General features: G+C 39.8%; 1 protein-coding gene and 1 pseudogene across 16 annotated transcripts in view; both read right to left on the bottom strand.

Moving 5' to 3' along the window:
* Ccdc30 (coiled-coil domain containing 30) overlaps nt 1-21,646 on the bottom strand; it is a 120,855-nt gene that overhangs the window by 60,144 nt on the left and 39,065 nt on the right. Inside the window, exons 1-5 of one of the 16 annotated variants that reach the window (XM_005410599.2) lie at nt 13,463-13,587; nt 12,359-12,428; nt 10,256-10,381; nt 8,565-8,702; nt 1,783-1,952 (exon numbers count right to left, since the gene is read on the bottom strand). The exons of 10 other annotated variants lie outside the window; for them this stretch is intronic. In XM_005410599.2, coding sequence (XP_005410656.1) covers nt 1,783-1,952; nt 8,565-8,702; nt 10,256-10,381; nt 12,359-12,367 — 443 coding nt within the window. In that variant the 5' untranslated portion in view covers nt 12,368-12,428; nt 13,463-13,587. Of the gene's footprint in view, nt 1-1,782; nt 1,953-8,564; nt 8,703-10,255; nt 10,382-12,358; nt 12,429-13,462; nt 13,588-21,646 lie in introns of those variants that run through there. 5 more of the 16 variants (XM_013507757.1, XM_005410608.2, XM_005410606.2 and 2 more) reach the window with 5 other exon arrangements.
* On the bottom strand, nt 15,997-17,608 carry LOC102013004 (annotated as a pseudogene).

Genomic DNA, 21,646 nt, shown 5'->3' with positions numbered 1-21,646 from the left:
TTGGCTGTATCCTTTGTAAGTCACACTTCAGGACCAAAAAGTAAGTTGTCACTCTGTTTAAGAACATTTGCTGATTGATTAGCCTGGGCCAGGACCCTTGCTGTATGCCCCACAGTACCCAGTACTGCCTGGTTCAACTATCTTTCTCCATCAGACCATGTGGATCATAAAGACAGGAATCTTGTCTTATATTCTCAGTATCTATCCGAAGTACTCGGAACATGGTACAAGTACATATGGAGCTTACTGTTGAGTGTGATTTTGTTACGGATCTGACATAATCAGAGGACAGAGGAGATAAGCAGGAAGTGAGGAGAGAGAGAGGCATATGGCAGACACATGGACTTCCTACAGTCCCAGCAACGGGAAGCACTTTGCGCCAAGTCATGGAAACCGGTGGCAGCAAGAAGCTCTTGTGAGAGAAGCCCAGCACTTTTCTCTGAGCAGAGAGTTCCCCAGTCCCAGGTGAATGAATGCCTCAGCCTACCCACAAGTGTCCCCACCAGTTATCTGGGTGGCTTCTTGTCAACTTTGGTCGTTACCATCAACTCCATGTGCAGAGTTGTCAGGCTGACCGTCATCTGCCTTGCCACTAACTCGGTGTAGGCCACTATTTCTTCACCCGTAGCTCATATGTGGATTAACTCTCTGTCTGTGGATTTCCTCTCTGTCTAGCACAGATGTACTAGAATGATCTCCCTCCAAAACTGTAGCGTACTGTTCCAGTGCTCAGGAGTCATGACTTCTCCGCACCCTGCTGCAAACCGAAGGCTGAGACCTGCGTTTCACTTCTCCGCTCTTGTCAGCACCGGGGCACCTCCCCCTCCCCGCCCCCGTGCGCTCGTCCTCCTTGCACCTGTGTTCCAGCATGGGAATCCTGGACCAAGAATTTACTCTAAAGTTAAAAGTAACTTTTAAGAGACCATAACATTTAGGAGCCCTCAAAATGGCAAAATATTCTCTTTCTCTTAGAAAATTTACAAAGAAATAAATTCCGTTATACCTAGACTATTTTCCCCAATTTATGGGCAAGTGTATACTTTAGTATCATGTGTAAGTAAAAACTGACATCTACTGTTTCTTTTTGATTACTTACTTCTAGGCTTTTGCCTAGACAAAATAATTTGATTGTATCTATTAGTTTTTGTGCTAAAGCAAGTAGTTTATTTGCTCAAAACCTCAAAAATTTCTGTGAAGGATACTTTTGGTGAAAAGGTAGAAATAACAAGAATTAGAGGGCAAATTAAATGAAGAAATAAATAAGTAGGGTTCGGGCTGGGGATATAGCTCAGTGGCACAAGCGTCTGCCTGGCAAGTGCAAGGTCCTGAGTTCGATTCCCAGTACCAAAAAATAAGTAAATAAATAAATAAATAAATAGGGTTCTTAAGACTTAATTGACTCAATATTACATAAAAACAGCAACCTCCGTTTAGTCTTAATTATGTAAAAATGTACAGGCGTGTGCACCTGTGTGTGTGTGTGTATGTGTATGTAAAAGAAAAAGAAAGAAAGAACAATGAGGGCCTCTTCTTGGTGAGAATTATGAGTTATTATAATCTCCTTATATTTTTACTTGCTTTCTAAATTTTCAATAAAAAGAACACGCTTATTTTTAAAAACAAAAGAAAATGATTTAGATGTAACAGTATATCAAAAGACAAACAGGAGAATGCTTCCAATCACACCATTTGGATCTGAATGTCAAGGTCTGATGATGATCAAGCCAAATAAAACATTCCCCTCTTGAACAGCTGATGTAATATGAAATTTTCTCCATTTACCAGAGTTCCTTTTTCTCTTCCTTTGGGCTTTGGATTTCTATTTCCCAAGCTGGTACTTGCGGCAACAGAGCCTTACATGTATTTGCACTTGTAATTAAATTAGCAGTTGCAGTTTTTCCCCCTACAGCAAAAGGATTTAATTGTTCCAATTCTTGAGAAAATTCCAAGACCTGTAAAGTTAAGCAAAAAGGCAAATATTCTATTTTGTATACTTGTAATACAGCTGTGGAAAAGTATACTGGTTCTATTAACTGCTTAGTTACTGGCTCAACTAACGTAAATTGACATACTAACTCAAGTCTTGTTTTTTTGTTTTTTTGAGCCAGGGTCTCGCTATGCAGTTCAGATTGGCCTTGAACTCATTATGTAGCTCAGGTTGGCCTTGAACTTGCTCTGATCCTCCTGCCTCAGCCACCCAAGTGCTGGGATTACAGGAGTATACCACCACGCCTGGGTCCTAACTGAAGTCTTATTTCAATTTAAATTAATAATTTGTAGTTGTTATTTAATATAAGCCATTTACCATAAGCATAAAGGTTCTGTAAGTCCATGATTTATACAAACAACCAAAAATATATTTTTGGTCAATGGTGTTGCCATCTCATTGCTGTTTAAAGTTCTGCTCTACCTTTTAACAAGCAAAAAGAAGTGGTCTACAGAGTTTTACACTATTACCACAAATTTTTCTTCTCAAGTTTTGAATGGATGTCATTGACTCATAAAATAAAAAAAAAAATATTGTTTCAGAAAACATTAGAAGGAATGTAAGAACAACTTTTTTCCACCCTGACTCTATTTATTTAAAAACACTTGAACTTGTAAAGGCTCCCAGACTATTCGGTGGTTTTCAAACTTTAGCTTTTATCACCCGAGGAGTTTATTTTAAATGCTATTTGATAGCTGGGAGTGGTGGTGCATGCTTATAATCCCAGCATTCAGTAGGCTGAGGCTGGAGGATGGTGAGTTGGAGACCAACCGAGGTTACTTAGGAGGTTACTTAGGAGACGCTGTCTCAAAAAACAAGGAAACAAAACAACAAATGCTCTCTTATGTTTTACCCCCTATCTTGAGATTCAGAATCTGTGGTCTAGGGTGGGAAGTGGGAATTTATCCTCTAAGTAAGCTTTTAAAGTACTGCAACTAAGTAAGATTTTAAAATGCTATTTAATTACTGGTTTTTATGGTCATTATAAAAATGTAAATATTACAGGTAATAATGTGTTTATAGAAGAATGGTAAACAACAGAATTTAATGTTACAGCAAACTGAAGAAAATAGTAACATTAACACTGAATATTTTCTAGGTATTCTGGATTCTTACATAACAAAGTTGGTGTATATATTAAGCAGGTAGAAGTTATACTTTTCATTATGAAGAAAGTTATGTCCACAGGACCTTCCCCTAGTGTGGGAAAGGACCAACATTTTTCCAATTTGGTCTTAGTGATACAGCTCAACTTAATCATCAGTCATGTTTAAATATCATTTAAGTTAATCTGATCGGTTCACTCTCTGATGAAGGCCTTAGGGTAAGGTAGAAAGATCATAGGGAATACTGGGTATGGTGGTGCATACCTGTAATCCTAGCACTCTGGGAAGCTGAAGCAAGAGGATTGCAAATTTTGGGCCAGGCTGGCCGATTTAGCAACTTAGACCCTGTCTCAAAATTAAAAACAAAAAGGGCTAAGGATGTAGCTCAGTGCAAAGGCCCTGGGCTCAATCTCTAGTATCATGGGATAAAAAGTAAAAAGCACTCTTCTGAAGAGAAACTGGAATATAATTAATGATGCAAAGATTCAAATCAAAAATTTAAAAATGTATTAGTGCAAATTAGTTATATGGACTAGTGGGTTTCACTGTGGTGTATTTGTATATGCAGGTAATACACCTTCATCATTTCCCTCCACTGCCCCTCTTCCCTTCCCCTTCTCTAAGTCTCCCTTCCAGTCTGTCTTCTCCCTCTCCCCTCCTCTTCCCTGTCCCCAGATTCCTCATAAAAGAGGAAACAGGATTTTGGACTCTCTTATTTTGCTTAACATGATATACTCTCCAGTCCCACCCATTTTCCTGTAGTGACATGATTTTGTCCTTCTTTATGGTTAAGTTATATAAAACATTAAAAAAAGTTATATAAAACGTTTTCTTTAGCTATTTATCTGTTAATGGGCACTTATGCTGTTTTGATAGCTTAGCTGTTATGAATTGTACTGTGGTAAACATGGGTATGCAGGTATCTCTCTAGTGCACTGACTTTAGTTCTTTCAGAAATATGCTGAGGGGTGGTATAGCTCCATCAAATGGTATGTCCATTTTCATTTTTTTGAGGAACCTCCATACTGATTTCCACAGTGGCTATATTACTTTACATTTCCACCAAGAGTGGGGTTACACTGCAAGCTTAATAGCATTATTGTTTTTTGTTTTGTTTTTTTTTTTGTATTCTTGATGATAGCCATTCTGACCAAGGTGAGATGGAATCTCAGCATAGTTTTGATTTCTATTTCTCTGATGGCTAAAATGTTGAACATTTTTCATATACTCATTTGCCATGGTTTGCTTTTTTTGTTGTGATGGTTGTTTCATTCTTTGTATATTCTCGGTATTTCCTGTTGGAAGAGAAGCTAGCAAAGATTTCTTTCCCATTCTGTAGGCTGTTTCTTCACTCTGGCGATTGTTTCCTTTGCTGTGCAGAAGATTTTTAATTTTATGTAGTCCTATTTGTTGATTCTTGCTGTTCTTTCTTATGCTGTTGGAGTCCTATTCAGAAAATCACTGCCTAAGCCATGACTTACTTCTCTTGCTTCCTCTATGCTTTCTTCCAGGAGTTTCAGAGTCTCAGGTCTTATATCTAGGCCTTTGATCCCTTTTCAATTGATTTTCATAGAGAGTGAGAGAGAAGGATCTAGTTTCAATATTCTACATATGGTTATTCAGTTTTCTCTGCATTATTTGTTAAAGAGGCTGTCTGTACTTTTGGCTCCTTTGTCAAGAATCAAATGGCTATAGTTGTGTGGCCTTGTTGCTGTGTCCTCTATTCTGTTCCACTGGTCTATGTGTCTATTTTTGTGCCAGTTTTGAGAGACAGTACCATGCTATTTTTGTTACTATGGCTTTGTTGTATATTTTGAAATTGGGAGTCATAATGCCTTCAGCACTATTCCTTTTGCCATGATTACTCTGGCTATTTTAGATAATTCATACATGTGCAAATTTTAGTTTTTTTTTTCTATTTCTGTGAAGAATGTCATTGCTAATTTTGATGGGGACTGTATTGAATCTATAGATCACTTTTGATAATACCATATGGCATTTATTTTTATTTTTTAAAGAGAATAAAAAATAATAAAAAAATTAGAAATGATACAGAATTTCTCTAAAGAAGATTATAGGAATTCAACAGTGGTTGTTATATTGTATATCGTTGTCTTCAAATTAGTTGTTGATATTACCAGATATAAGCATGCCAAATTGGTTAAAAAATTAAAAAGAAAAAGATTTAAGCATTAACTGTTCAACAGACCAGTAGAAATCAGCAGTACAATTGTCCCAGGTATCCTCTGTGTGTGTGTGTGTATTTTTTTCCCTTCTTTCTTTTTCTTCTCCTTTTCCTCTACCACATGGCACTTTAACATTATTAATTCTGCTGACTCATGAGCACAGGAAGATTTCTATCTTCTGCTGTCTTCCTCAGTTTCTGTCTTCAGTGTTGTGTGATTTTCATCACAGGTCTTTCACTTTGTATGTGTTTGTTCCTTAGTGGTTTTTTTTTTTTTTTAGGTTATTGTGAGTGAAACTGTTTTCTAGATTTTTTTTTCTCAGCAGGCTCATTATTGGTATATGGAAAAATTATTGATTTTTGTATAGTGATTTTATATCTTGCCACTTTACTGAATTTGTTTATGATGACTAAAATTTTCTTGTGGAGTTTTTAGTGTGTTTGATGTAAAAAGACATATAATCTACAAATAGGGATATTTTTATTTCTTCCTTTTCTACTTACATTCTTTTTCTTTCTTTCTTGCCAGGACTGGGTATATAGCTCAGCAGCACAGCACCTGCCTGGCAAGTGCAAGGTCCTGAGTATGAGCCCAGGTACAAGTATATATATATATATCTTGCCTAATTGCTCTGGCTAAAACTTCAAGTACTATATTGAATGGAAGTGGTGAAAGTGGACACCTTTTTCCTGATTTTAGAGAAAATGCTTTCAGTTTTCCCCATTCAGTATGATGCTGGCTGTGGATCTGTTGTATATATTTTCTCTACCTAGTTTTGAAGAGGTGTTGAATTTTGTTGAAGGCTTTTTCTGCATTTATTGAGATGTATGTGATTTTAATCTTTGATTCTATTTATATGATGCATTATATTATTGATTTATGTTTGCTGAACCATCCTTGTATCCCTTGTAACTTTTCTGACTTGATTATGGTATCTCATCTTTTTTTTTTTGGTACCAGGAATTGAACTCAGGACCTTGTGCTGCCAGGCAGGTGCTGCACTATGAGCTATATCTCTAGCCGTGATCTATTTAATGTGTTGTTGAACTCTATATGCAAAAATCTTATTGAGGATTTTTGCATCTCTGTGCATTGAGTATAGTGGTCTGTAGTTTTTATTTTGCTTTGTTGTGATACTAGAGACTGACACCAGGGCCTTTGCACTGAGCTAACATCTCCATTTATAGTTTTATAGTTTGAGCCCAGGATGTACTCAAATTTAAGATCCTCCTGCCTAAGCCTCCTACAGTGCTGGCAGGCATGTGCCACCACACTCAGTGAAGTTTATTTATTTTCTTTCTTTTTTTTTTCTTTCTCTCTTTCTTTCTCACTTTCTGTCTTTCTTTTTCTTTCTTTCTCTCTCTCTCTTCCTTCCTTCCTTCCTTCCTTCCTTCCTTCCTTCCTTCCTTCCTTCCTTCCCTCCCTCTCTGGTCAAAAGAGAAATTTTAATGAGTAACAGTTTGATGGGAAACAGAATGTACATGGTCTCCAAGTGTCTCTCCATAAAGTATTTATTAATTTTAAGGGGAAAAGTACTAACTTTACAGTGAAAAATTCTAGCAGACAGTACTTTGACCAAATAATTGAAGTTAACATCATGTGTAATGGAACAAAACTAGCACGTCTCCTGATAGAAATGTACCGAGGACCCAGTATCACTTCCATAGCCTTCCTGCCAGTAATCAGTGACCTAAATGATATGTGAGGATTTTTGTTTTTTTTTGTTTTTTTTTCCTCTGGTACCAGGAACCGAACTCACGACCTTGCGCTTGCCAGGCAAGCGCTTTTGCCGCTGAGCTAAATTCCCAGCCCCAATATGTGAGGAAATGGCACATGAACCCAAGCTGAGAGACAGTCTTCAGAACAAGCGGTCTGTGCTGATGCATGCTGTGTTCCCCGAAATCCGCACACGGCTGGCCACTGCCATCACACTGGCAGCAGGAGGGGACTTGGGGAAGTAAAGAGGTCACAAGAGTGGAGCTCCCTGATGGGATCTGCACCTTCACAGAGAGACGAGAGAGCTTGCTTCATCTCTCTGCTCTCAGCCATCTGCAAACCAGAAAGCGGCCCTCACCAGACACCAGATCTGCCGGCGCTGGACCTTGGCCTTCACAGCCTCCGCAGCTGTCAGAAATAAATGTCTGCTGTTTAAGCCCACCAGTTCATGGTGTTCTGGGCAGCAGTCCAAACTGAGACTGTACTCTTCAAAAATACCGATGTTATGAAAGACAAAGAGTCTGATTAAAGGACATGACAGTTACATGCGATTTATGATCTTTGGTTAGATCTCGGACTAGGAAAAAGTTGTTCTTCTTTTGCCATAGAGTGGAATGAGTGGTAAGATCCAAATACAACCTATAGATTAGACAAGAGTACTGTGTCCATGTTAATTTCCTGATTTTGAGACTTTTATTGTGGTAATGTGAGAGCTGTTACTGTTTTTAGCAAGCGCACATGGAACTATTTAGGGGTAAAGGTGGTTATGTCTAACTTACTCTCAAATAATTCACAAAAAATACCTGTGTGTGTGTGAGTGTGTGGGGGAAGGGGAGAGGGAGGGGAGAGAAAGGAATAGAGAGAGAGGAGAGAAGGCAAATGTGGTACAGTGGAGGAATGAAGGCATATGGGATTTTTTTGTACAATGTTTTTAACTTTTCTGTAAGTCTAAAGTTATTTCATCACAAAAATTTAAAAAAACAAGAACAGAGAGGAAGGAGAGAGAGACCGAGACAGCGAGAGAGAGACCGAGACAGCGAGAGAGAGAGAGAGCCAGATTACTAGGATTGTGATCTCCTTCTCTGGATTTTATGTTACAGTCTTCTCACCTCATCCTTTGTGTTAACTTTTCCAGTGATATTTAAACAGCTGGGCCAGTCACTGTACAATCTGATGATAACTCACCTTGCTCCCAAGGCCCACAAAGTAAGCTTAGCTATAGACTGTGCCCTATTTTACCTACCGTCTCAAGCAGCAAACCTTGTGTTCTGGGCCTTTTCCTTCCCGTATTACATACTGTAATACATGCCCTATGAACTAAGCTGGTGGGAAGCTGTTTTAAGTGAAAATTCACAGATTAATCTTAAGTGCTACATGTTAGTTGAAGTTTGAATATTCATCTTGAATTATAGCTTGATTTATAGGCCACACTATGACAATTTATTGTACAATAAAATAAAAGATACTGCAGTGTTCAAGTCATCACTTATTGAAAATTAATTTCTTTTTATCTGCATGCAAGATATGTTAAATGTCAAACATTTCAAATGCTTCACAATTCAGTCTCACCTTTGTTTCTAATTCAGAATTCTCTCTTTGTAGCAGGTTATATGCTATTAAAAAATGATTTCTGCCTTCTGCTGCTCCTGGAAGACTCTGAATTTCATTTAAAAGGTATGTAAGTTCTGACTTTGAGTTTTGTAATTCCTGATTAAGAAATGAAAATATTTTATAGAGTAAAACAAGACTATTTCCCCATACAAGGTTTAACAAGTCGAAAATGATCTCTTGAAATGGTCCTGACAATTCTTTTTATTCTAAATATTAAACTGAGTATTCTGAGTTTCTATCATTCACAGATTGAAAGACTTGGTTTCTTGTCCTTCTTACTTTAAGCATACAGGTCAAATCTTCAGCAGCTCCTGTATTAAATAATCACATTATCCACTTAAGAATGTATCTTCGGTTGTCTCTCGTGGGACAGTGTGCTATGTGGTTAACCTCGGATCTCGACACCTCCAGAAGAGGATGGCTGAAACCAAGGCTCAGAGGGCAAAAGTTCCCGTAGGCAGAAGTTGTAAGCCGAGGTTCCAAACCCACATCTCTCTGACTTCAACGTCTACGTTCTTAACTACAGATTATGCGGCTTCACTTAACAATGTATATTCTGTGACTTTATCAGCTAGGATTTCCTCTAATCCTGATTTTCTTTTCATATCCACGAGACAAAACACTTTAGTCAGATACAGGTATTTTTTCTCAAATGTTTACAGTGATTATGTGCAGTATGCAGTGCTCAATAGGGGCTGAGAGTCAGTCTAAGGTAGCCGATAACCAACAGGCTATATAAAATCTACTTTAGGAGAGGAGCTACTTGGTATTTTTTCCAAAGCCTTGAAATAATAGGGAGGGAAGAACACAGATAGCACTGGGCAAGAAGGTGGTGGGTGCCACCTAAAACCACAGGAAAAGGGCAAGTGGTAAGGTTTTCCTACATCCTTGCACTGTAGGTGATTAGGGCAGGATTTGGGGCACCGCACTGCCCTCACCCACCCTGCAAACTGACTAAGTATCATCCTCTAGTTGACAATCCAACTTCCATGAGCTCACTTCCAGGTCTCTCTTCAAAGCAGAAGTTGATTATGTCTCCCGATAGATCTTTCCAAGATGGCAGACCAGGATTAAAGCAAGACCCAAGGGAAAGACTGTGAACATCACAAGCAAACACCTGCTGCTTAAAGTACTCCTTGGCAAGTGCTCAGCATGGGGAAGCAACAGAGCTCCTCCATTATCATTGCTGAAAACACATATTCTATAGTGTGGTGGACTGATCTGTGACCCCCTCAAAGTTCACAGATTAAAGCCCTGGTCCCCAAAATGAATGCATTTGGAGAAAGGGTCAAGAAGAAAGTGACAAAGGTCAAATGAGGACATATGAGTGCAGCCTCATTTGACAGAGCTGGTGCCTTTATGAGAAGAGACACACAAGCTCGTTCTCTCTTCATCATGTGAAAACACAGCAGGAAGGTGTCCACAAGCAAGCCAGGAAGCCTTCTCCAGGAACGAATTAGGCAACACCTTGATCAGGGACTTCCCAGCTTCCAGAACTGTAAGAAAATAAATTTCTAATGTTTAGGTGACCCAGTCTGTAGCATCTGGTTATAGCAGGCCAACCTAAAATGTACAGTTATGGTTTAAAATAAAAATAGATGGTAACATGAAATCCCTAAATTAGGAAACAATATCTTGAGTGGCAATACCTCACTATCAGCTTTCAAGGCCTTCTGTATAGTAATAAAATCAGACGCCAGTTGCTTTCTCCTCTCTCTCTCATCTGACAAATCAGTTTCAAATATTTCAAATTTTTCTCGGCTCATTTTCAATATCTGTAAAAAGCATTTTGCACAATTTATGTTATATACAATATTACTGTTTCTTATAAATTCTGATTCAATTATAAAGTCATGTGGGGGAATAGATGAACCTTCAAAACTAGTTCATGATACCATAGCCCATAAGTTACATTTTTCTTTCTAAATCTTGTTTCTACAACCATTAAGAAGAGGAACATTTGTCCCACTTATATTACAACCATCACACGAGTGTATTTTGAAAGTATTTTATAAATTTCAAGCAACTGCCAAATAAAAGGTGCGGACAAAACCTTTCCAAATTAACTGATTATGCGAGTAGGGTAGTGGCTTATCACAGGTCAGACCCTGTGGGAGGTGCTGTACAGGCGTCACCTCATTTTGACTTCCTACGGTCAGGATGGGGATGTAGCTCAGTGGCAGAAGCGCTTGTCTGGCAAGCTCAAGGTCCTGAGTTTGATTTCTGGTACCAAAGAAAAAGCACACACAAAAAACCAAATCTGATCTAGGACTTCCCAGGGTCCCTAAGAGACTGGAATAATTACCATCACATTCTTTTTCAAAGAAGATACATGAAGCTCAGACACAGTATGACAATGTGCTCAAGGTCACACAGTCAGCTCTAGGGTGCAAACGAAGCCCTCACTTTCAGTATCTACTCAGCTTGGTCAAAGTACATTTTCTCTTGTGTACAAAACCTATTGGAAAATCTGAGATCAAAATGCACTTTAGTGAACACAGTAAGAACTGAGCCCATTCTCTCGAGGACTGCACTCTGCACTGACAGTACACTTGTCCAGTGAGCTCACTGCACACGTGGATTGGCTGGTTAGGAAGGCAGCATCAGATTAGCTCTGTAACTTGGTCCATTGGTATTTCTTTCTTTTTTTTTTTTTTTTTTTTTTTTTTGTGGTACCGGGGATCGAACTCACAACCTTGTGCTTGCCAGGCAGGCGCTTATGCCACTGAGCTATATCCCCAGCCCCTAGCTCTGTAACTTGGGAAATGAAGAATAAAACAGTATACCCTACCAGTCCTATTCTGCTGTTTACCACCGATGGGAGCCTGACCTAGTGACTTCACTTTTTAGCCTCTGTTTCCTCATATGAAAAATAGGGATGATGATAGTTAGACATAAACGGCTACTTTGCTCATAGAAAATGCTCTGTAAATAGCAGTGTATATTATTATTGAATTGTTCTGAATTCTCATATTTATTCTTTAATGAGATTTTATATATATAGTGTGTGTGTGTGTATGTGAGTGTTGTGTGTGTGTTGTGTGTGTGTGTTGTGTGTGTGTGTTGGTAAAAATTAAGCCCTGGGCCTCATAAATGCTAATAAAGTACTCTACATCTGAGCCACATCCCCAACATATATGTTTATATCACAGAATAGTGATGTTTGTTTTGGGAAATCGGTACATGTATGTAATGTGTCTTGCTCATTTTCTATCCCTTTCCCCCTTTTCTCCCTGTCCCCCTCCTCCTTAATCCACCCTTCCCTATCTCTAAGAGTCTGTCTTCAAGTTTCTAATCATTGATCCTTTATTTTATACATTTAATTATTTCTATTTTAGGTTTCTCTTATAAAAGACTACAATATTTAACTTTCTGAGTCTGGCTTATTTTGTTTAGCATGACGGTCTCAAGGGCCTATTTAATTAAATTATTTTTTGTCTTTTTGAGACAGGGTTTCACTATGCACTTGAGGTTGGCCCTGAACTCACTTTGTAGCCCAGGCTGGCCTCGCACTTGCAGTGATCCTCCTCCCTCAGCCTCCTGAGTGCTGGGCCTAAATATATTTTTAATGAGCTCCTTCTTGACTGACGCCTTCTGGGAAGATTTCTATAAGCACTGTTCACAATCATAGGATGTAGATTTACCCATTCCTAGAAGTGTACTATCTCTTTTTGCCTCTTTTCAGAGCATCCTTATGGGGTTTGCCACAGCTATATTAGCACATAACTAAAAATTATTTTTCTATTTCTTACCTCATTCATATCCTGGACTTTGTCTCTTGATCTTTCACACTGGTTTCTCTTCAGTCTTCCTATTTTAAATCTTAATCCAAATAAATTACCAGTTAAAATATGTAATGTGTTACTTTTTAAAATATTAAAGATATAAGCCACATCTCTTAAGCATCCTTCCCTGAGAGTATACCCTTAAAATCTCTTCCTACAAACAAGTTTCACCTATTATCTGCTCATGGACCAGTTTTATGATAAGCTGTTTGTTATGGAGTTGAGCTTTTGCTGCTGTTTGGCAGCTGACCGAAGGAATAAGCATTAGAAAAATAGATGATGGCTCTGAACTAATCAAATTGCTAACTTACTGTCTCATGTTCAATAAAACAAGAATAGCAATCTCAAGCTGACCAGTTAGGATAGGCAATGCTATTGAAATTAGATGCTAAAACTCAAGTGTAATTTCTATTATTCTTCCTTTCCAATGTGATGGACAAAAGGTATAGTCAAGAGTTAGGCTGACACAGGGCTGACACAGCATCGCACAAGGATATGAAGGTCACATTTTCCCCAAGAGTAGCTTCTTCATCATCAGCCCACATCTGCACTGCTGAGCATTTTTGCGGATCTGCACATGACATGCAGATGCGTGCAACACCCAAGGTGAGGGTCCCCTTGGTGCCACCCTTACTCCCTGATGTCTCAGCTCAAAGGAGGGGAACACCCCAACTCTTAAAAATGCAAACTTCACTTTCTTTGTGTCTTCTTCATATAAGGATGTTTTAATGTTAACTTTAAAAGATAGTTTTTCCAAATAAAATATTGAAATTGATAAAATAATTTGTATTTCATAAGTACATTTATTTATCCATATATTTTAGTGTATATATTTACACTTGAAAAAATAATATATTTGAAAGTGTTTGAAAGAATGTACTTCAGAAATATACATTGGGAATTTACCGTAATTTGTGGCACACTGACTAGAGTGATGCATTTAGGTAATTTATGTACGTCATCAGACCCCTGACCAAAGTTTAAAGCAGCAAAGCAGAGGAAAGGGGTGGCAGATAATGTTGGAAATGAGCATCCGGATATAGAAATCTCTGGGTAGCTGAGGGTGCCTACCTCAACAGCAGGTCAGCAGTAAGCAAAGAGAAAAACTAATGACTTGGTAGCGAGTTATCTCATTAGCGCGGGGTAGCGGCCGACGACTCTGGAGAAGCGGTTTAACAGCTCAGAACATTCCACTTTCAAAGTTCTACTATCTGAAAGATGAGGAATCATTTAATACGCTGAATGAGTTTCATGCCGTCATCTCTCCAGTGAGATGGAGAGGGCAAGCACTGAGCAGAACAAAACACGGCCCAGCCACCAGCTCTCCCTGGAGCGGTTCACGCGCTCAGTGCTCAGCACACTGCAGCCTATAATCCCATATATAAATCTCCTTGATAAATGTCCACAGGAGTTGGTATTGTGTAGAAAATGAGCTCTAGCTCCAGATAAACTCAGGATCAACTTCTGGCTCTGGCTCTTACTTTGGTTAAGTTCCCTCAAACTCTCACAAAGATGAAATGGAAATGTTCCCACTTACCCTGAAGAGGGCTATTACAGGACTGCGCCTAAACAGATTGTAGCACACAAGAAATGCTCAGTATATTGTGGCTAGTATTATTCCTACCAGATACAGAGCATGTCTTCTACTTGAAGCATTTTCTCTGAGAACATTAGCAACCGCACTACAATGGTAAATGTGTAGCATACAGAAACGGGTAAGGAAGATAGTCACATTTTGAGAAGCCTGCTTGATGCAAGGGAGTCATTTTCTACACTATTTTCCCCTTTGAAATCACAGCACTCTCACTCCTTTTTATTTTCAAAAGAATTCTTATAGGGAAACCACTACAAAGTGCCAAGAGGCGGAGGTGTCTCTGATTTACGAGGAGATAGAAGACCCAGAGCTCGTGCATGTGGTGCATCAGGGATGCCCGGGACCTGATATAAAAACCACAGTGGCAGAAACATGGGTTTTGTAGCCAGGTGGAGATTTAACGTCTTGACTTTCACATTTATGAATCCGTGGTCTAGATTTCCTCAACTACACAGGATGAATGATACCTACCTTCCAGAATTTCTGTTAACATACACAAGCTATGTCAAACTTCCACCAGAGTCTTTAAACATTTCAAACATTCAAATATTAGTTTCCATGTGTGTTGGATGAAGTACACACACACAGACTGAGAGAGAGACACTTATACAGTGAATTGGCTTGTGCAATTACGGAGGAGCTGGGAAGCCCATGACGCCATCTACAAGCTGCAGACTCAGGAAAGCTGGCCGAATACAGTGGCCACAGTCCAAGCCCAAAGGCCTGAGAACCAGGAGAACTGACGGTGTCAGGTCTGGCCAAGTGCTAATGCCACAGACTGGAGAGCCAATGGTACAAGTTCTAGTCTTAGTCTGAAGGCCTGAGATCCAGGAGCCCTAGTGGTGAAAGTCCCAGTCCAAGGGTCGCAAAAGACTGATGTCCTAACTCAAAGAGTCAGGCAGACAGAGTAAATTCTCCCTCCCTGTTTCTGTCTTTTTGCCCTACCCAGGCCCTCGACTGATAAGAGGTGATCAAAATATATGATGAATATTTAAATTTTTAAAAATTTATTACATAAAAGATATATCACTATGAAACCCACTCAAAATATTCTCCCTCATTTTAAACATACTTATCACATCATCCTTGATTTTTTCTGAAGTAGTTCTGGAAGTAGTTCTTGTTCATATATTTATACAAAGTGTGATAAAAAATATGGTCATGTGGCTACTGGGTGCCATCTGGTGGAATGGCAGGCATGAAAAGTATTATGGGGTGCCTTGTTTCCTGGATATGGCACCATGTGACTTCCGGCTCTACCCACAAAGTAAATAATCATGAAGGGCAAATATCTTGAATCAATTCAGGACATCAAGGTGGCCATGTCAGCACAACTGAAGGCACTCATAAAAGAAGACCCCATCTTCAGAAAATAGCAAGAACAAGGAAGAACTGTGTTGGAAGGAAGGGGGAGTGTTTGGGGGGGATTACTTGCAAGGTATCTTTTACCATAATATATTTTTAAAAAATGTAAACATTCACCACAATTTCCAGCCAGACCTTATAGATGAAACCTACACACACTGGATGTAGCAACGTCTTTTACTCAGTCTACAGATTCAGATGCTAATCTCCTTTGGAAACACCCTCACACATATCTAAAGATAATGTTCAACCAGATACCTGGGCATCTTGTGGCCTAAACAAGTTGGTATATAAAATTCACAATCACACCACCCTTTTACTTCCATTTGCAGAAAATAGAAAATAAAATAGTCAGCAATCAGGAATGAATGACTGCAAGAGGCACTGCAGTGCCTCTCTGAAAGCTGAAAATCCATGCTAGGGCTAGGGCGGTACTAGGTCAAGATCTGGAAGTGAGTTCCCGGAAAGGGTCGTTACTCTTTACCTAGACAGTTCTCTTGATCCCTCCCTCCACCGAGAATGACCCTCTCCTTAACCGTTATCCATAACACCATCACTTGAGGCTTTTTCTTTGTGAAAGAGAATTTTGAAGGCAAAAAAAAAAAAAAAAAAAAAAAAAAAAAAAAAAATCTATGGTCTTCTCCTCTTTTTTTTTTTCGATACATTAACAGTGGTCACTGTTCAAGGTTTATTTGGTATTGTAGTTGGCGTGACACTTGGTTGCACTGTTCACAGGTAGATCTTTCCTTTTTACATTATACGGCAATGTACACTACTGATACATATATAATACACAAAATAAAATCCTTTGCAACAGTTATGCACAAGACATGCAATACCAGATTTGTACACTGGATCCCAGGCTGTGACCAACTGGGGAAAAGCTCAGACGAGGCTTAGTTGGTGAAGCTGTATAGCAGAGTAACACTGGAGCCTGTGTGGCATTGGCTGTGGTGTCTCAGGCGGTGGGCTACTTTATACTAACCAGGACTATACAAGTGCAAGTACCATCAGCATCAGGATAGGACTGGGGGGCTCTGAGAACCATTTCTATTTCTAACTTTGGGAAGCCCATGTTTTCCCCAGGCCATCTTTATAGAACTGCTTCAACCACACATCGATAAAAAGGACAACTGGCACAACCTCCAACTAAACGCTCCTGCAGCCTAGACAGCGATGTGGGGACACTGAAGACTAAAACTGCAGCTCCTTCTGGATTGCCCACAGGGTATCCGTGCTCTTCTTCAAACGCCGCTCTTCCTCAGGAGTCAGAGTCACTTTCACAACATCAGAGATTCCATTTTGCCCCAGGACACAAGGGACACTAGGAAGACATCATCCTTTATTCCACAGAGTCCCTTAATCATGGTAGAAATTGGATGCACCCTCCTAAGATTCTTCATTATACTTTCTGCCAAATCTGCCAGAGACAGTCCAATGGCCCAGGATGTGTAGCCTTTCAGTTTGATCACTTTGTAAGCACTGTCAACCACCTGTTTGTGAACCTCTTTCCAATGCTCCTTATCCCCATCAGTTCCTAACTTGGGGTGCAGATTCTTCAGGGCGACACCGGCAACATTCACTGCGCTCCACACAGGGACGCTGGAGTCTCCGTGCTCCCCGAGGATCCAGCCATGACTGCTCAGGGCATGAACTCCCAGCCTTTCCCCCATCAGGTAGCGGAACCGGGCTGAGTCCAGGTTGCAACCACTTCCAATAACACGGTTCTTGGGAAAGCCACTGATCTTCCAAGCCACGTAGGTCAAGCTATCCACTGGATTGGAAACAACAAGCAACTTGCAGTGTGGGCTGTACTTTACAACATTAGGAATGATGAACTTGAAGATGTTCACATTACGCTGGACCAGATTAAGACGGCTCTCTCCCTCTTGCTGACGTGCCCCAGCTGTGATAATAACTAGCTTGGAGTTTGCAGTTACATTATAGTCTTTGCCAGAGACAATTTTTGGTGTTCTAAGAAAAAGGCTGCCATGCTGGAGATCCATCATCTCTCCCTTCAATTTGTCTTCCATGACATCAACAAGAGCAAGTTCATCTGCCAAGTCCTTCATTAAGATACTGATGGCACAGGCCATGCCAACAGCACCAACCCCGACAACTGTGATCTTATTCTGGGGCACCTGTTCCTCCTTAAGGAGATTCACAATCAGCTGATCCTTGAGACCAGCCATCTTGGACTTGGAACTGAAAGGAACCGGGAGTGCACGTGGGGCAGGCATTGGGGCGCGAGATCCTGAGGTTCGGACTCGGCGGCAGCAGCTCCAGCCTTCTCCTCTTTCTTTAGGAAATGATTTTAATTGATTACTAGTCAGTGATAACCTTTTCCAGTTTTAAAATTTCTACTTGTTAATATCTTTAAAGAGAAGAAGCATTTATTTGCCATGGTTCTCATTAGCCCATTCCAGCTGGCTAATGTGGGATAATGTTAAGTGATAGTATTGTTAGAGTTTATGTGAAGCTTGTATAATTTTATTTTATTTATTTATTTATTTATTTTAAAGAGTAAAAGAAGGATAACATAATAATGGGGGGGGGCTTACCAAATTACAGACAAAGTGGTAGGAAATTATCAATGGTTATTGTTTCACATATTGTTATCTACAAGATAGTTTCTCAGGAAAACAAATAGACAAATAAGAGTGAGTTACAGCCCAAAGAGGCAGGAGATTATCAATAGTTGTACTATACTTTGTTATCTTCAAAGTGGCTTGTAAAGAAAATAAATAGAGCTATACATGAGTGACCTATTGAATAATCATTAACTTTTCTCAATGGTTGTTGTAGGGAACACATGATAGACATGCATCCATTTATGAAATAGGAGAGGAACAATACAAACATTACAGAGTTATGGATAGATTAGTAGGAAAATATCAATGGCTGCTGTAATACATGGTGGTATCTTCAAAGTGGTTTCTCAGGAAGACAGAGATATGCAAGAAGGATCTAATGAGTAGTTACAGCCTAAGGGTTGTCAAAAATCAAGTGAGCCATTTGGGGCGAAGGTTGTATAATTTTAGAAATCCATACGTATTTCAAGGAAAAGAAAACTAGTTTACACCACAGCCTAAAGGATTGACATTAAACATTGAAAAAAATTCTAATATTTAGTGTTAAACATTACAGAAAACTGTGTGATCTTTTCTGAACATTTTAAAAAACAAGATAGAGATGCGAAGCTGAGCATAATAGTGTATGCCTATAATCCCAGCATTCAGGAGGCTGAGGCAGGAGGAGTGTGAGTTCAAAGCCAGCCAGTGCTACATAGCAAGTTTGAGGCCGAGGCCAGCTCAGAACATAGCAAGGCCCTGTCTTTAAAAAGCCCAAACAAGTATATAACCCCTTCCTCATAGATGCTGAGTGATACAGAATGTCACAGAAGACACTGATCACAGATGAAGGTAGATGAACCAGATTGTCTCCAAGTATCTTCTCCAGTCACCAGAATTCTGCGACATAGAGGGCCACATGGATGAGCACCACCAGTATCTCCCTTCAAGGAAGGGCTGCCACATTCTTCCCAGCAGCCTCCGATGGCTCCTGAACAAGGTGGGCACGCTGTGACCTGGTCATTCCTGCCCAATGTGGAATTAATCTGCAGGTTATCATTGTGCCAAAGCTCTCCCCCGCTTGGATCTGCCGAGACCTTCTCAGAGCTATTCCGCTGTCTCAGGCTCTTCCTTTCCAATCTTCATTTCTTCTCCATCTTATTCAATAGGTGTCAGACCACACTGCATTCTGAAGGCTTTTCCTGTCTGCTTCCTTCCTCCTTTATCCTTCCTAAGGGCCACCCTTAACAACTCGCTTACAATTCTAGGTTCACCTTGGGGTCTGCTTGCTAGATCAGCCTACTTCATGTAGCTGGATGGACAACACACTAAGGGGTGGGGTCACGATCACATTCACCACCGCAGACAACAGAAAACGACTATATGAAAGTGAAAGCGTTTAAGGAACTGTCACACAGGTGAAGTCTCTGGGAAAACATTACGCTTTGTCAGACAAGTACATGGCTCCTGTGCTGCGGTCAGTTTGGTCTAGATCTCCCTGTCAAATGAAGGAATGGAGAAATGCGGTGGAAAGGCTAGATACTAGCGCCACCCTCCATCCCAGTGACGACAGAGGGGCAAGGCTGTGTATCGTCACCCTTTTCCCTACACTGTCAGAAGAAAGACTGTAAGAAGAATGGGATTGGTATGAGAGACTTACTGTGCTTTTGGTATGTTTTGTACGAAAAGTTTTACCTTCTGAAAGTACAGTGGCCACTGGTCAAACCATATTTGCTTCAGTTCAGAATCACAACAACAAATCTGTGAATGAATCACTGAACAACCTTTTTATTCCAGAAGATTATCAGGCTCTGAGAACATCAATAGATGCTTATGACAACTTTGACAATATTTCACTCGCTCAACGTTTAGAAAAACATGAACTCATTGAGTTCAGAAGAATTGCTGCTTATCTCTTCAAAGGCGACAATCGCTGGAAGCAGAGTGTAGAGCTATGCAAGAAAGACAGCCTTTACAAGGACGCAATGCAGTATGCCTCTGAATCAAGGTACTGAGTGGGCTGAAGAACTCCTGCAGTGGTTTTTGCAGAAAGAAAAAAGAGAGTGCTTTGGAGCATGTCTCTTCACTTGTTACGGTCTCTTAAGGCCAGATGTTGTCTTAGAAGCTACATGGATGCACAACATCATGGATTCTGCAATGCCCTATTTCATCCAGGTCATGGAGGAATATTTGACCAGGGTGGATAAATTAGATGTCTCACAATCACTGAGAAAAGAAGAACAAGCTACAGAGACACAACCCATTGCTTATGGCCAGCCCCAGCTGATACTCACGGCAGGACCTAGTGTTGCAGTCCCTCCCCAGGTACCTTTCGGTTATGGTTATACCACACCACCCTATGGGCAGCCGCAGCCTGCCTTTGGCTACAGCATGTAAAATGAAAGCGGATCCTGTGGTCTGTTTTCATACCGAAACGTTGCCTCTACCCACTTCTCAGTTTATAAATGGGGAACACAGGCAACATGTTCTTGTAGCCTTTATTTCATGAAGGACTACTTTTTTGTTTCTAACTATAAACCTGGATCATCTATGTTAAACTTATTTCACATTCCACATCATTTTAGAATTTATTTTCAAAGGGGAATAGTGTTTACGTGGGTGTTTTTCTTCCCCTTCATTCTTTGAAGAACTGCTTAATCAGTCTATTGTGAAGAACCTGATTTGCACTCTGCAGTGTTTAAAGAAACAAAGAAACTCTAATACTGAATCTCTTAAATTTAGTGTATGTAAACACCTTACAATATGTGTTGTCTAAATGCATTTAAATCTCTTCTACTCAAAGGCAAGCTAAAGCGAAAATGCTGGTATGTGACCATGCAAGACTGTCAACACCAAAACAGACAGCGCTAATCAGCATATCCTACATCGGATTGCAGTCCTCTCCAAGTTATTTGAAAAATGAATACAGACAACTTGCCTGACTTTTAAATAAGCATAAAAGGCCCTCTAACTTATGCAGGTTTCCCCATTATGCCTACAGAAAATGCTAGTGTGTTCTGCTCACTTCATATGTAACAGGTGCCCTTATGTTGTGCTGTATCCTGTGCTTTTTCTGTGGGACCATTCCATTCAGGAACAAAGAGCAGCATGATTCCAATCTTGTATGTATTTACTAACCCTTTCCTGAGGTTTGTGTATGTTGGATATTGTGGTGCTTTAGATCATTGAGTGTACAGAAGAGAAAACTCAAACAAAATATTGCTGTTCTTTAGTTTTGTTTGTGGAATTTGAAATTACTCCAATTTAAAATAAACCACTGGACTGTGGTTTAAAAAATAAAAGTATAGTGTTTCATGTGTGTAATACTTCCCTCCAACTGTTTTTAACAAAATATTATGCTGTTAAATATTAACCTGTTACATATGATCCTGTTATAATCACCTTGCTTCTTAGGAATTTCTCGTATATTCACTCAGTAAACAAACAATTATTGGATGCAAAATATGTACTGGTACTTTGCTGAGTCATGGGGCTATCATATTATGTGTTATAATTATTTCTAGCTACAGCTAAGGAAATTATGGAGCAGAGCGTTAAGTAATTTGTTCAAGACTACAATGTAAGTGATAAGAGTAAGGATTTGATCTCAGGCCAAACTATGCTCCTAACATTTAAACTAAAACTGCCTTGATCGTACCCTTCTGTGTTGTCTACAGCACTGTGGTCTTGTCCTAGCAGGATACCACAGTGAAGGCACAGATATAC

This window comes from Chinchilla lanigera, unplaced genomic scaffold, assembly GCF_000276665.1.
Source record: "Chinchilla lanigera isolate Chin_1 unplaced genomic scaffold, ChiLan1.0 scaffold00136, whole genome shotgun sequence".
Lineage (NCBI taxonomy): Eukaryota > Metazoa > Chordata > Mammalia > Rodentia > Chinchillidae > Chinchilla > Chinchilla lanigera.
This window is presented reverse-complemented; position numbering and strand designations above follow the sequence as displayed.